Genomic DNA, 16422 nt, shown 5'->3' on the forward strand with positions numbered 1-16422 from the left:
CAACTACTGAGTTATGAAGAACTCATACAACTGTCACTGTTGCAGGGTACCCCATGACTAAGGACTCTTTCCCTACCCTTAGCTATCCTTGCTCACTGGATTACTTCTGTTGGTGAAGATGCTGGGGCTACGTGCCTTGCTGAGCTATTAATTCAGCTCTTATCTGTCCCCTCCCCCACCAAGGGAAGTAGGGAGTTGTACTGTATAAAAATACACAAATCAGACTAAGAAGGGAAGATGTACAGGGATAAATGAAAACATCAATCATACAAATATACACTCACAAACAACACCAATGAAACACCAGGAAGTAAAGGAAGGAAACACCAAATAGGAGAGGATGAGGATATGCACACAGACAAATGACCAATCAACAGTCTTCTGAACAACACTCCAAATGCCTTCTCAAACCAACATATCCAACTCCAGAACCAGGCAGTATGAAAATAACACTGACAATGCCTGATTGCCAGAGGTGAGTATATATAACAGAGAGAAGTGGTCAACACTGAACAGCTGAGGCCATTATTGCAGGAAAGCTCCTGGAGATCTCAACTGAACAGGTTAACCCCTACACTGCTAGCAGAAACTTGCACTGTTTAATGATGGTGAAGTGCTTCTAGTTAGTGCAGGAGTACGTGACATCAGATACTGCAGTCATCTGGTCCCTCTCTGTTATTATAAACCTGTGACAATAACTTTTTAAAGGGAGTCTGTCACCACATTTGACCTATCTAAGCTATTAATATGGGCATATAAGTTATAGCCTTCTGAAAAAAATTCCTACCTTTATGCTTCATATCACATGCCTTGTTGTTGACAAATTATCTTTTATCATTTTATGTAAATTACCCCTTCCAAACTGTGGGGAGGACATTGTCTGGTAGATAACTCTGCCTCCAGAGCTTATTTTAAATAAAAGGGGGAGTTACCAGTGTGTGACATGAAACTAACACAGCACAGGAGAACTGAAATTTTTCTTTTGCAGCTCTTCAGCTCTGCTGTATTGCAACAATACTGCAGCCTTGTCTGCCTGTGAGATAGAAGCTGAAGCTGAGAGGAACCAGCAAATGTGTCAGTTATAATCACACACAGCTCTACAGGGAGATCACGAAAGCAGCCATTACATATGGCACTGGTAACTTCGCCTTCATGTAAAATTACCTCTGGAGTTTTCTGCCAGGCACTATCCTCCCCAGAGCCAGGAAGAGATCATTTATATAAAATGATAAAAGATGTTTTATCAACAAAAAGGCATCTGATATGAGGCATAAAGACATAAAGGTAGGACTTTTTGCAGCCGTCTATTGTAAGGGGGTGGTGCTGTTATGGACAGTAAGAGACACACTGCCACTTTAAGAGACAGCACCCCCTTGTTTGGTGTGATGGAATGTTCTGCTCCCCCTGCAAAAGACTGTGTTATGAACTGCCCAAGACTGAAGAGGGGAGGAGTTGAGCCTGTGGGAGAGACAGAGAAGGAAGCTGCTGCTGAGAACGGCTGTGCTTGTAGCTGTGAAAAAGGTCTCACAGCCTGGGATTTATTGGACTTGTGAAATTGAACAGACCCTTTGGGTGTAGCAAAGATGGCTGACATGTGCTATTTTGAGAAGCCACAAAGAGACCGAGAAAGTAATTTACAGTTTCCAGGAGCACCTCCAGGACCCTGAAGCAAGGAGAAGACCACATTTCACTGATCTACCAGACAGCTGTGTGCACCACCATACCGGACTATTGGGGGCCCCCCGGGACTGGACCTAAGTCCCCAACATTACCGTGAGTTTGTTCCCATTTGTACATATATCAGAGCCTAGTGTAGGCTTCAATAGACAGAACACGGCAGCCGTGTGGCCTGTTTAGTAGAGGCCAGGGAGGTTATATGTAGAGTAGCATAATTCTTTGTTCATTGTTTCGATTTGCCTGTGTGAAATATATTGATCCTGTAAAACAGGGGTGGGTGTTGTGAACTCATTTTCTGCTCCTCCTTCCGTTCTCCCTCTGGTGGTGACAGGAGGTAGTGAGGTTGGTTTAATTGGTAGTGATCTGCCACCTGATGAGGAGGATAACAATTGGATCTCTGGAGTATCAGACTGGATATAAGACAGCCGACGCCCTATCCTGGTGCTGGTGATTCAGTCTGCTTCTCAGGTCTTGGACTTTAGCTCTGTTCCAGTCTTCTAAAGTTAAGTTTGTTTTTGCTATTGTTCACACTTGCTCTTGTTGGTCAATTCAGTTTTTTGTGGTCAGCCAGCCCCTGCTGGGGTTGTGCTGAATTTCCACACCTATTTATCTGTATTTGTATTTGGGAGAAGTCTAGTGACTTCAGGGTTAATTTTGCTATCAGAAGTGTTGGACATTATTTTGGTAGGGTTTTTGGCAGATTGCAGACAGTGTCTTTCCTTTCCTGTCCTTTCTAGTTAGTCGGGCCCCATCGTTTGCTCAGCCTATTTTTCTGACTTTGTGTTTTCATCTTGTTTCACCGTCAATACATGTGGGGGGCTGTCTTTCCTTTGGGGTCTGCTCTGGGGCAGTTAGTTTTCCTCTTTTTCTGCTTTTGGCTTATGTAGCTCTCCGGTTGTGACGAGGCGTCTAGGATCATCGTAGGTACGCTCCACGACTGCTGCTAGTTGTGTGGTAAGATCAGGGATCTGCAATCGGCATAATTATCAACCCCTCTGGTTTTCTGAGACTTGGCTTGTGCTGTTTTTTCCTCCTCGGTGACCCATTCATAACAGAATCACCAGCCATATCGCAGATTCTAGGGTACTCAAAAGCAGGAGAAAATTGTTTAAAAAGGAAAAAAAAAAGTGTCAGAATTTTTATTTTTTTATTATATTTTTTCCTCTTTTTCTCTGGGGCCGTAGGAGGATTTTTTTTTTCCTCTCCTAATGGAGATTAAGCAACTGTCTGATCGTGTGGAGCAACTTGCTGCTGAAGTGCAGTAAATTTCCACCGATCTCATTCAGTCACATGCTGCTGAACCCAAGATTCCTATTCCTGATGTGTTTTCTGAGGATCGGTCTAAATTTCTGAATTTTAAGAATAATTGTAAATTATTTCTTGCCTTGAAGCCTAACTCATCGGGGAGCTCTGTGCAGCAGGTTAAAATTGTCATCTCCTTGCTGCGCGGCGATCCCCAGGATTGGGCTTTTTCTCTGACACCTGAAAATCCTATTCTGACTAATGTGGATGCATTTTTTCAGGCCTTGGGGTTGTTGTATGATGAACCTAATGCCGTTGATCAAGCTGAGAGAACTCTGTTGGCATTAGACCAGGGTCAGCATCCTGCAGAGTTGTACTGTCAAAAATTCCAAAAGTGGGCGGTCCTTACTACATGGAATGATAGTGCATTGGCAGCTCTCTTTCAGAAAGGTTTATCAGAGACCGTAAAAGATGTTATGGTGGGATTTCCTGTTCCCTTTAGTCTGGATGGCTCTATGTCATTAGCCATACAAGTTGATCGGCGTTTACGTGAACGTAAAACTACACGGGAGGCGCTGCCACCTTTTGAACAAATGTCTGAACCTGTGCAATGTGATGGGGTTTTGTCTAGGGCGCAACGTCAGGAGTTTAGAAGGCGCAATAAGCTGTGTTTTTTCTGTGGAGACGCCTCTCATACTATTTCTGTCTGCCCTAAACGAGATAAACGTTTTGCACACACATTTGCTGTGGGCAGTGTACAACCTAAGTTCCTTTTGGCAATTACTCTGATCTGCTCCTTGTCCACATTTTCCACTAAGTCTTTTGTGGATTCAGGAGCAGCTCTGAATCTGATGGATTTGGACTTTGCTAAATGTTGTGGTTTGTCCATGATGCCTCTGCAGACGCCTATTCCTTTGAGGGGTATTGATGCCACTCCTTTGGCGGAGAATAAACCTCAGTATTGGACCCAGGTGCTAATGCGAGTTGCCCCAGACCACCAAGAAAATTGTAAATTTTTGGTGCTGCATAATTTGCATGATACTATTGTTCTGGGTTTCCCCTGGTTGCAAACTCATAACCCAGTTTTGGATTGGAAATCTGTGTCTGTGGTGAGTTGGGGTTGTCAGTGTGTTCTTAGGGATGCTGCTGTTTTCTCCACCTCTCCTCAGTCTCATGATATTCCTGATTATCTGGCTGATTTCTCTGATGTATTTAGTGAGAGTAAGTCTGAGTCTTTGCCTCCTCATAGGAGTTATGACTGTGCAATTGAGTTGATGCCTGGGTGTAAATTTCCCAAGGGTCGGCTTTTCAACTTATCTGTACCTGAACATGATGATATGCGATCCTATATTAAAGAGTCGTCGGAGAAGGGTCATATTAAACCATCCTCGTCACCTTTAGGCGCTGTTTTTTTTTCATGGCCAAGAAAGATGGTTCATTAAGACCGTGTATTGATTATCGTTCCCTTAATAAAATGACGGTTAAATATCAGTACCCGTTACCTCTGATGTCTGATTTATTCTCCAAAGTTAAGAGTGCCTGCTGGTTTACTAAGCTTGACCTCAGGGGGGCGTATAATCTTATTCGCATCAAGCACGGGGATGAATGGAAGACGGCGTTTAATACTCCGGAGGGACATTTTGAGTACCTGGTGATGCCTTTTGGGCTCTCTAATGCCCCTTCTGTCTTTCAGTCCTTTATGAATGATATTTTCCGAGACTTTGTGGATAAGTTTTTGATCATCTATCTGGGTGATATTTTGATCTTTTCTAGTGATTGGGATTCTCATGTGGAACACGTCCGCACTGTGTTCCGGATTTTGAGGGAGAATTCCATGTTTGTTAAGGGATCAAAATGCCTCTTTGTTGTACAGAGGATTTCATTTTTGGGATTTGTCTTATCTCCATCGACTATTGAAATGGACCCGGCCAAGGTACAGGCCATTTATGATTAGGTTCAGCCTACTTCTTTGAAGGCTCTCCAGAAGTTTTTGGGTTTTGCTAATTTCTATTGTAAATTTATAGGTAATTTTTCTAGTATTGTCAAACCACTGACTGATCTGACCAAGAAGGAAGCTGATGTGCTGAATTGGTCTTCTGAGGCTGTCTCAGCATTTCAGGAGCTTAAGTGGAGATTTACTTCAGCTCCAGTTTTATGGCAACCTGATGTCTCACTTCCATTTCAAGTGGAGGTAGACGCTTCTGAGATTAGTGCAGGAGCTGTTTTGTCCCCAAAAGACCCTGTTACTTCTAAGATGAATCCCTGTGCCTTCTTTTCTCGAAAGTTTTTCCCATCTGAACGCAACTATGACGTGGGAAATCGGAAATTGCTGGCCATGAAATGGGCATTTGAGGAGTGGAGACATTGGTTGGAGGGAGCTAGACATCAATTTGTGGTCCTCACCGATCACAAGAATCTTATTTATCTGGAGTCCGCCAAACGCTTGAATCCTAGACAGGCTAGATGGGCCTTGTTTTTCACGCGTTTTAATTTTGTGGTCGCTTTTCTTCCGGGCACTAAGAATGTTAAGGCAGACGCCCTTTCTAGGAGTTTCTTTGCTGATTCTCTTAATGTGACCAAGCCTACTACTATCCTAGGTGAGGGGGTAGTTCTTTCTGCCATTTCGCCCGATTTGAGACGCGCCCTGGAGGAATTTCAGGAGGATAGGCCTGAGCGTTGCCCTAAGGGAAGATTGTATGTTCCTGACCAGTGGAGAAAGAAAGTGATGTCTGAAGTCCATTGCTCCGCATTGGCTGGTCATCCAGGTATATTTGGTACCAGAGATTTGGTGAGTCAGTCGTTTTGGTGGCCTGCCTTGTCTCGTGATGTCAGGAATTTTGTACAGTCCTGTGGAACTTGTTCTCGGTCTAAACCCTGTTCTTGTTCTAGTGGGTTGCTGATGCCCCTGCCGGTGCCCAAGAGGCCATGGACCCATATCTCAATGGATTTTATTTCTGATCTCCTATCTCTCAGAGAATGACTGTAATCTGGGTGATTTGTGATAGATTTTCGAAGGTGGTCCATCTTGTACCACTCCCAAAGTTGCCATCTTCTGCTGAGTTGGTACCCTTGTTTTTACAACAGGTGGTTCGGTTACACAGGATTCCTGAGAACATTGTGTCCGACAGAGGAGTCCAGTTTGTTTCCAGATTCTGGAAAGCCTTTTGTTCCAATCTGGGAATTCAGTTATCCTTCTCCTCCGCGTTTCATCCCCAGACTAATGGGCAGACTGAGAGAGCAAACCAGACCCTGGAGTCTTATTTAAGATGTTTTATATCTGCTGATCATGATGATTGGGTCTCATTTTTGCCCTTGGCCGAATTTGCGCTGAACAATAGAGCTAGTTCTGCCACTTTGATGTCACCCTTTTTCTGTAATTTTGGGTTTCATCCTCGATTCTCTTCAGGGCAAGTGGAATCTTCGTCCTGCCCAGGTGTGGACACTGTGGTTGTGAGAATGCAGCAGATATGGGCCCAAGTGGTGGATAAGTTGTCACTCTCTCAGGAAAAGGCCCAGCGTTTTTCCAACCGGCATAGGACCATTGGTCCCCGGTTTAAAGTTGGTGATATGGTTTGGTTGTCATCTAAGAATATTCCTATGAAGGTTGCATCCCCAAAATTTAAGCCAAGATTTATTGGACCTTATAAGATTTTGGAGATTCTCAATCCTGTTTTTTTTCAATTGGCTCTTCCAGTTACGTTCAAAATCCATAACGTATTTCACAAGTCACTGTTGAAGAGGTTTGTTGAGCCAGTAGTTCCTGTGGCGGCACCTCCTGACCCTGTATTGGTTAAAGGCAATGTGGAATATGAGGTAGAGAAAATATTGGATTCTCGTTTGGTTAGACGGAGACTCCAGTATTTGATCAAATGGAATGGTTATGGCCAGGAGGATAATTCTTGGGTCTCTGCCTCTGATATTCATGCCAATAAATTGGTTTGTGCTTTTCACTGGGCCCATCCTGATCGGCCTGGTGGCAAGGATGAGGGTTCGGTGACCCCTCCTCAAGGGGGGGTACTGTTGTGAACTCATTTTCTGCTCTTCCTTCCTTTCTCCCTCTGGTGGTGACAGGAGGTAGTGAGGTTGGTTTAATTGGTAGTGATCTGCCACCTGATGAGGAGGATAACGATTGGATCTCTGGAGTATCAGACTGGATATAAGACAGCCGACGCCCTATCCTGGTGCTGGTGATTCAGTCTGCTTCTCAGGTCTTGGACTTCAGCTCTGTTCCAGTCTTCTCAAGTTAAGTTTGTTTTTGCTATTGTTCACACTTGCTCTTGTTGGTCAATTCAGTTTTTTGTGGTCAGCCAGCCCCTGCTGGGGTTGTGCTGAATTTCCACTCCTATTTATCTGTATTTGCCTTTTGGTCCCTTATTAGTTTAGCCTCTTTTTGCTCTGTCTCAGAATATTTCCGAGTGCTGATATAGTGGGAGAAGTCTAGTGACTTCAGGGTTAATTTTGCTATCAGAAGTGTTGGACATTATTTTGGTAGGGTTTTTGGCAGATTGCAGACAGTGTCTTTCCTTTCCTGTCCTTTCTAGTTAGTCAGGCCCCATCGTTTGCTCAGCCTATTTTTCTGCCTTTGTTTGTGTTTTCATCTTGTTTCACCATCAATACATGTGGGGGGCTGTCTTTCCTTTGGGGTCTCTCTGGGGCAGTTAGTTTTCCTCTTTTCCTGCTTTAGGCTTATGTAGCTCTCCGGTTGTGACAAGGCGTCTAGGATCATCGTAGGTACGCTCCACAACTGCTGCTACCGTAGTTGTGTGGTAAGATCAGGGATCTGCAATCTGCATAGTTACCAACCCCTCTGGTTTTCTGAGACTTGGCTTGTGTTGTTTTTTCCTCCTCAGTGACCCATTCATAACAGCTGGGGAACCTCAGGCCCCAGGGCCATTTACAGCCCTCGATGACCTTTTATCAGGCCCCCGAGCCGATTCTCAGGGACCGCATTCTTGGGCAGGGAGCTGTATTTTGATTTCCACAATCTCATTAATTTCTTCTTGCTCTGTTAGCACACACACACGCAGTGTTCTCTACTGAACATTTAAGGGCATGCAATGAAAGATTAAGTCATGAAACCAGTGCCAGAGTCAGGATGTACTTTGTGGGCGGAGTTTGTATGGCCTCCGAAGGATGGTATAAATATCCAAATGGCCCTTGACAGATAAAAGATTCCCCACCCCTGCTGTAATAGTTGGAGCTCCGTGCTATTTGACGGCCCAGCTAAAGAATACTAACTCTTATAAATTATCTTTTGCCACTGCATACCCCTGTTTGCACCTTCCTTATCCATTTTATTCCTTTCCTTCCAATGAATTTACCCTTTGTTGTTTGCACCTCATCTTGTGTACCATAGTCTCCCTGCACCTTGGTGGTTCCCCGGCCATCGCTTTACTATAACCTGAGTGTCCATATTAGTAGTGACAGATTCCCTTTAAAAAAGATTGTCTACTACTTTAGTAATAATGATCTATCTGTAGCATAGGTCATCAATATCTGATCGGTCAGGGTCTGACATTTGGCACCCCGGCCAGTCAGTTGTTATCGATGTCGGTGGTGGCGGCTGCCGGCCAGGAGTACTCACTTGCGGTGCCGGCTGTCTTCTAATAGTGGCTGCTGCAGGATACTGCACTACTCCTATTGATTTGAAGATGGAACAGCTCTACAAGTGAGTATTAACAGCTAGTGGGGGTGCCGGGTGTCAGACCCCGACCGATCAGTCATTGATGACCTATCATAACATTAGGTCATCAATGTTAAAGTAGTGGAAAACCTTTTTAAGATATTTTAAACCAGGATTCTGGCATGCACACTTTAAAAGAAACCTGTCAGCAGGATTTTGCTAAGTACAGTACAGACATGGTCATGACACGCCCTCCAGGGCCATGGGGTACTCGGACCGGGTTGGACAGTTCTTTGGGGAAGACACAGGGCCATGACCCAACTCCATAGCCCTGGCTGTGCGGTAAAATGGGGAATATGTATATGAGATTTAATGTGACACAACCTGTGGTGTTCGGCAACGGATGGCCGATGCTACTAAAGGAGACTGCTGGGGCTGATGGTGACGCAGCAAGGATGGTTCTGCTCCCCACAGGTGGAGCTAAGCCCCATGGCTAACCGTTCCGTTTATGTCAGGCTTCGTGTACCTTGTGGTGCACTGGAGGACACAAGGGCTGTAGTTTTCTTTTCCTTTACTTGATGGTTGATAGTAGAGATGGGGGAACTGGTAACAGATCATAATGGAGAACCGGGCAGCCAGGCAGCAATTTTGGATACACCTTGCCAGGTAAGTACAGAGGTCTTTCTTCTGTGCTGTCCTCCCTTTTTCCTTGCTTCTTAACAGCTCATCCTCCTGCTGCTCACTGTCTCTCTCTGTTTTTTAAAAACAAACCGTTGCCCGCATGGCAGGCAGCTCGAGCCTATCACAGGTGCCGCTCCTTTGTGTCGGATCCAAGCTCTGATATGCTGTTGTGCCAAGGGTAATAGATTGGGCCAGGAGACCTGCAGTCCCCTGCCCTCTGGATTTAGCTGCCGAGACTTCAGTACCCGCGCAACCACGGACTCCGGTATCAGGTTCCTAGCGCTCAGCTCTGGGGCGAGTTTAATCACAGCTCCACTCCCCAGGTTCTGCTTGACTTCTCTTCTACTGACACCTAGGAAGGGGACCCCCTCCTTGCTTCCAGGCATGACATTGCTCCCTGTGAGGGAGGTAATGCCACTGTGGCAACTGGACTCCTGGAGTGCCACAGTCATATTGGCGCTGGGATACTGTCGGCGCCATCTTGCTGAAGACCCAGATAAGACTTTGCCCACAGTCCTGCACTACTGCATGGATATATCATCACAAGAAAACTTCAGACAATGGTTACAGAAAAAACACAAATTTCTTCATCACAGGTATAATTTTAATCAGTATCCCACTGCCAATGTAGCCATTTCTGTACTTTGCAAAATCCTGCTGACAGGTTCTCTTTCATGAATTGACCCTTTCATTTTTCAGTTTAGCTTGGTAAATAAAATCTTTGTTTCACATTAGATTTTAAATAACAAACCTAATTTGGAACACTTCAGGCAAAATATATACATTGTGATATACTATGAGCAGAGCTCTGAGTTCTTTGAATTCCTGTGCCACTAGCCCTCCCATCCGGACCTGCACTTCGTTATACACAACATAACTTGACTATGGTATTAGACTGCAAAGGCAGTAAACTAAATCTCTGCCCTAGAGGAAGGAAAACCTAAGATTCTATGACAATTATGAAAAATTAGAATATGCAAAGAAATATGTATGTATGGAAAGAAGTACGACCTGAGTTGTGAAATATGTCTGTTCTGTAACGCAGGCATGATATGAAGAATCTTGAAACTACTCCCACCATCATCTCTTCTTGCTAAGATGTAATAATAACAGTAAGTGAAGGAGGGTAGTATTATGACCCTTTATGTGCACTTTTTCTACTCAGTTTTGTCATATTAATTTTTCAGCATTTTTCAGCTGATTTTAATTATACTGTACAAGTAAAAAATGTGACAAAAATGCAACACAAACGAGACAAAATGTCTGTATTTTCTGAAGCGTTTTTCCTGCCAACACATCAGGATTTTCAGAAAAATTTTCGTTAGCAAATCCTGAATGTGTGCACATACCCAAGCGAGAAATCCTGGTTATGATTCCTTCAAAGTTATGTATAAACATTTGATAATTATAATGCATCGAAGATTACATTGTCCTTGTGTAGCAGAAGTAAAATACAGAGTTGTCATTCCTCACTAACAACATAAATACATTACAACTACTTACTTTCCCAGCAGTAGCCATGTTACACTTCTTTACTTTCTTCAATCCTTTCCACGGGTCAATGTGAATCGTATTTTTCATTTACTAAAGTACCAAATTACACCTCCCATTCCCGTCCCCCTCCTCCCTGGCTCTGTGCCTAGTACTCCTCCTTATAAAAATCAGTTATAGCGTGTAGATAAGGTGATAGGGTAAAGATAAAGCACATAAAATATAACAATCCTCTCCATTTACATATATTCTCCTTACCATAAAGGTGAACTTTATTCACAGTAGTTAAGAACTTATAATATGTGCAATTATATAGTATATCGTGTGTAAAAAACACACTTTGTAGTTGCTATTGACATAGTACTGTCACAGTCCATGCTGGGAGAAAGCAAGGTCAAAAAAAGCTACGAGAGAGGTTATTCCTAAGCATGCAGCCAAACAACTTTTCTTGCTCCCTAGTACAATATTTAGTATGCTGTCACATCTCTTAGTACAAATCAAACCAAATACATTCAGCTATATTTGAATTCACCAAAGTAGGTCCTCAAGAAGTCATCAAAGTTACAAAATTTAATTGTTATAGTCCATATACATTAATATACAATTTCATTAATATGCTAAATAAATACATGAATAAATATAGAGAAGCACAGTTTGAGATACAAGTATAATTGGGAGGGGATAAGAGACAGTGGATATGTCTGATAATTTGCACTATATTACAGTGGATATCAAAAGTCTACACAGTCCTATTAAAATGCCTGGATTCCAGGGCCGTAACTAACTGACGCCGCTGGGAGGAGGTAAGTATTACAATGAAGACAGGAGGCAGGGATTTCTTCCAAGCACCTCCCGCCTCGGAGCCTGGAAGCAATCATTAACATAAAGAAAGAAAATAATATTTCTCAGCAACAAGACCATTAATATGAGGCAGACAGATAGGACTAGCTTAATATTTCTACTACCTGTATGCCCTTATTAACAGGTTATATACGTCCTGGGGGGGTGACAAATTCCCTTTAAATGTAATTGGCTAATTATGAACACAATCACATCCCCAATTATAAAAGGGTGCTCACACTTTTGCAGTCACACTATTTTAGTTTTCTTATGTTTATTTTCCCTAAAAATTATTTCAGTTTGTTTCTTAATGAATTTTTACAGATTAAGAGTGACATTAAAGTTGAAAAAAGTTCTAAAATGTTCTTTTGGTATGAGTTTTTTACATAAAAAAACCTGGCATCCTATGGTCATATCCAATCATTATCATGGGTTGGATTTTACAGACTTTACTTTTAGTTAGGTTTAATAATGATTATGGGAAATCCTGAAAAAAACTGATTTAGCATTGATTATAGCTATTTATGAATAAAGAGTGTTTTTATGGATTTGTGCTAAAAAATACACCTTTCTAGTTGCGTTATAACAGTTTTACTTTCCTACTGAAAAATTAATCATGCACTATATGATATTGTTGGCATTACCAGAACAATCTGGTTATTGAATTAGGTTGAATTAAACATTGGCTATCACATTATACTGCAAAGTGTTAAGGGTTCTAAGCTGTAGAATAGGGGGAGCTGCACGGACTGGAGGCGATGATGCAGTGGAAAAGGACAGCAAATGGATCAGCAAAGACCAGGACAACAGGATATGCATGACAGCAGATTGACAAGTGAAGCGAACCAGTAGATGCTGCTGGAGGCCACATAGACGATCTGCATAAAAGTATATACAGCCTGGATCTTGCAGCAGGGATATGGTTAATATCAAAGGCATATATGCAGTCAGAAACTTGCAGCAAGGATATAGTAATAGCAGAGATAAACAGAGACAAAAACGCAATCACACACCTTAAAGGGAATTTGTCACCTCCTGGGGAACTTTCAGCTATTACTATGCGCATACAGGTAGGAGAAATGTTAATCTAGTCCTACCTGTATTCATCATTGTTGCTGTCATAGTTTCACAGTTGTAGGCAGTGTAAGGAAAACACACGCGAGAGGAGAGCCAGGGGATACAGATATCCCCCGCTGTCATCAATCTGTGACAGAGCTTACACAGTCGCAGCTCTCTGGTGCCCCCTCACCCTCAGCTCAGTCAGGGAACTGCACCTAGGATAAATAGTCGCCGGAGAGGCTGCCCTGTATGTACTGGTTATCGAGGCACTGTGCAGTGAGGGCAGTATATATATCACCAGTCCCAGGCCGGGAATACATATATAAACCTCTGGTCCATCACTGCCAGGATCCCCCAACAACCCCAGGATGGTGTGCTGCCACCAGTTCTTCGTTAAAAATAAGCCTGGTCTGTTAACAAGCTTATATCTGGTCAGAAACAACCTCAGGTAGCGTATAAGTACTAGCTGGACTCACGGACGTGGGAAATCGGGTTTCGAGATAAAAGAGCAGCCCAAAATTAATTGATATTTTACTTGACGAAAGGCGCACTAGATAATACAAATACATACAGAGTAATATAGAGATAATACAGCCAGATGTACAGATAAAAGTAGGGTACAGGTTGGAGATAGCAGTTAGTTGTATGTGTCACGTTACCATTTCTTATAACTTGTGGATGGAGGGAAGCTCTCGTATCCACAGGCACCTTCTTAGTTTCTGGTCCATCTCCATGTGTGACGTGACGCGGCTTCCATGACAGAACAATGACAAAGGCTATAGGTGTGTAGCTAGCTTTCAACCCCTAGCTTGCCCCCTCCCACATTTGCCACTACCCCTCTGGGTTGGACTGAATTCTCCTCCCTTGACCTTCTAGCTGAAATAATTCCCAATATCTAGGATGGGTCATAACTTCCTAGCAGAAGGTCCAAACGGGATGACTGACATCTCAACAGGTTCGTTGTGGCTGGACCAATATGGAGAGTCCAAACTTGGGTCGGCTAAGTGATTCTGGAGAGGTGTCGGTGAATCTCGGTCTAGAGCTTCCTTTGATGTTGGCCACCTTGCACAAAAGAGAACAGGAGGTCCTAGCTCTGCTCCTCCTTGCCTTCATTGACACGTGGCCTCTAATTCTCTGACCAAATGGCAAAGTTTTGTTCTTTTGGTGATTTGTGTACTTATCCCAAGGGCGGGGAGGCCACTTCAGGAGTAGAGGAAGATCTCTGGACAATATATTGGGCTTGAATTAATAAATCCAAAATGGAGTCTCCCTTGTCACTCACAGCATGTTCTTTTGCATGCACTGATGCAAACCCTTAAAAAATAGTGAAATTTCAGGTTGTGAGGTAGCAAAACACTAAAAATTCCTGGGGTGCGGATGTTAATTTAGCAAGCCATTGTATGTGCTAGCTGTTTTGGATTACTTAACTTTGAACAGTGATGAGTGGACACATGGGTTTGACGGGTTCTACAAAGCTACAGTTAAATGTTCAGTCGGGACTGAACTTGACCCAAACTTAACCCTGAACTCAATAGAATTCATTGGGGAACCAAAATTCAGTGCATAAAATGGTCATAGTAAGGGCTAGGAGCCTACAAAAGGAAGCCAATTGGAAGGAAGAGCAGGACAATTACCCTGCAAACAAATGTCGATAGAAAAATGACTTAAAATAAGATAGAATAAAAAAATAAAAAATTATAATATTTAACCAGGAGGCCCAAGTAACGTTTCATAGGTCCAAGTAACATTGGATGAATTGTAAGCCCAGAACAAGTAGATGTGGTTTTAGGTTGGTTGGCTTAAGGTACTGTCACACTTAGCGATATCGCTAGCAATATCGCTATAACTTGTGACATTATAGCGATATTGCTAGCGATATCGCTATGTCTGATACTTACCTACGACCCGCTCCCCCACTGGTTATTGCTGATCGCATGAGAACATCCAGGACTGTTTCTCGTTATCAGCTTCCTGCGGCGCTTCCTGTGGAGAGACGAGCGACGAGCGTGGAGCAGGGCGGGAGGACGTCAGGATCGCCTAGTGTGACAGGTAAGTAGCGACCCCCGACCCCTTCGATGTCGCTGGTGAGATCTGCCTGTGTGGCAGCTCACTAGCGACCACTTAGCGATGTACCAGCGATCCTGACCGCGTCATATCGCTGGTCGGGATCGCTGGTGCATCGCTAAGTGTGACAGTACCTTTAGCGTTCCTTCAGTCCCTTAGCTTTGTGTTCCACTCAATCCCCTGCTGAAAGTGCTGAATTGGCACCTGCAGTTCATGGGCATTTGTCTTCCATCTCACCCGCTTGCAAATCAGGCAAGCAGTCTGAGCCCTAAGTCATGCTGCAGTCACTTCTGTTTTTTGTTGACTCTGCTGGCTGTGGTTCACATGGCCATGATAAAAAATTTGAAGAGATTGAGTGCACTGATACCAGCCACTTGTTCTGTTGGAAAATCAGTATGGGGGAGGGGTAGTGCAAATGGTCAGCGGACGACTAGCACCTCTGATGATGCTGATGACAAAACACAGGTGACAACTGCTGGAGTACTGTGTTTACATTGTCAAAGAGAGCAGGGGGGAACATCATGCAGTGGATTATTATTATTGTTTTATTCTTAGAGCACCATTGATTCCAGCTGCCGCTTTCTGCCTTGTGTAGTCTGGCAAGGAGGGCAAGGGTCAGGACTAGGTTGAAAATTATGTGGAGGATTATTATTATTAATTTTATTTAGAACACCATTGATTTTATGGTACTGTACATGAGGAGGGGTTACATACAAATTACATTACAGTGAACAAACTAATAGTGACAGATAGGTACAAAGGGGAGAGTACCTAACAGAGATCTTCCTGCAATTATAACGAAGTGCACAGCACTATATAGAAATGTTAAACAAACTTAATAGCTGGGCGTTACCGCTAATATGCACAAGTCCAGCAGTAATATGAAGTGAGAGTACGCACAGCACTTAACCTAGAAGTCCAGCAATTATGTGAAGCAAAAGTGTGCATGGCACTAAACGTAGAAATCCAGCAATAATATGAGCAAGAGTGCTCTCAAGTCCAGCACCGCAGCCCACACAGACACAGTCCAAGAAGTGATAATGATGTCAGAATCTCTTACTGACCACAGCAGTTCCAGAGATGAGTAGCTCCACACTAGAAGTCCAGACAATAAGTAACACCGGCCAGGATCAAGAAGCCGCACAGAGGACTGAAGGCAGCTGTAAGTGCATAGGCAGAGCACCAAGTAACGAGCAGCAGCAGCAGCAGAAACTCAAGAAGCAGACCAGGAGGAAACTCAGAAGCCAGCAGCAACAAAATACTCAGGCAAGGAGGATTTCCTGAGCCGGACTTAAATAGCAGGACAGGCAGGAAGTTCAAGGGCAAGACGAAGTACCAGGCCCCATCTTGGACAAGGGCAAAACAGGCTCCATGGAACATCTGGAACACTTACAGTGGTGGGAGATATCGAGAGATTAGTTCCGAGATTTATGGGGGAGACAGATTATGGATGGCTTTGTAGGTCAATGTTACTAGCTTGAAGTAGATACATTGTGGAATTGGGAAACAAGGAAGGGATTTGCAGAGGAGTATGGAAGATAGCAGTGGATTAGTAGAGCAGCAGAGGTATGAACAGACTGGAGAGATGTGATGGTGCAATGGGGGATGAAGAGGTCTTAGACCTCACATGGAGTCAAGACCATCCAAGTGAAGTGGGCAATTCAGAGGAAGAGTACCCTACTGTTGTGGCCTTACATTCTAAAGAATAATGGGGTGGGAGACATTAGCTCTGGTGTTGGTAAGGT

General features: G+C 43.6%; 1 protein-coding gene across 2 annotated transcripts in view; it reads right to left on the minus strand.

Moving 5' to 3' along the window:
* LOC141100781 (alcohol dehydrogenase 1) overlaps nt 1–16422 on the minus strand; it is a 56504-nt gene that overhangs the window by 20759 nt on the left and 19323 nt on the right. The window contains exon 1 of one of the 2 annotated variants that reach the window (XM_073589456.1): nt 10727–10858. The exons of the other annotated variant lie outside the window; for it this stretch is intronic. Coding sequence (XP_073445557.1) covers nt 10727–10804 — 78 coding nt within the window. The 5' untranslated portion in view covers nt 10805–10858. Of the gene's footprint in view, nt 1–10726; nt 10859–16422 lie in introns of those variants that run through there. 2 annotated transcript variants of the gene reach the window in all.

The sequence above is a fragment of the Dendrobates tinctorius genome, unplaced genomic scaffold (assembly GCF_039654945.1).
Source record: "Dendrobates tinctorius isolate UK_male_01 unplaced genomic scaffold, ASM3965494v1 ptg000011l, whole genome shotgun sequence".
Lineage (NCBI taxonomy): Eukaryota > Metazoa > Chordata > Amphibia > Anura > Dendrobatidae > Dendrobates > Dendrobates tinctorius.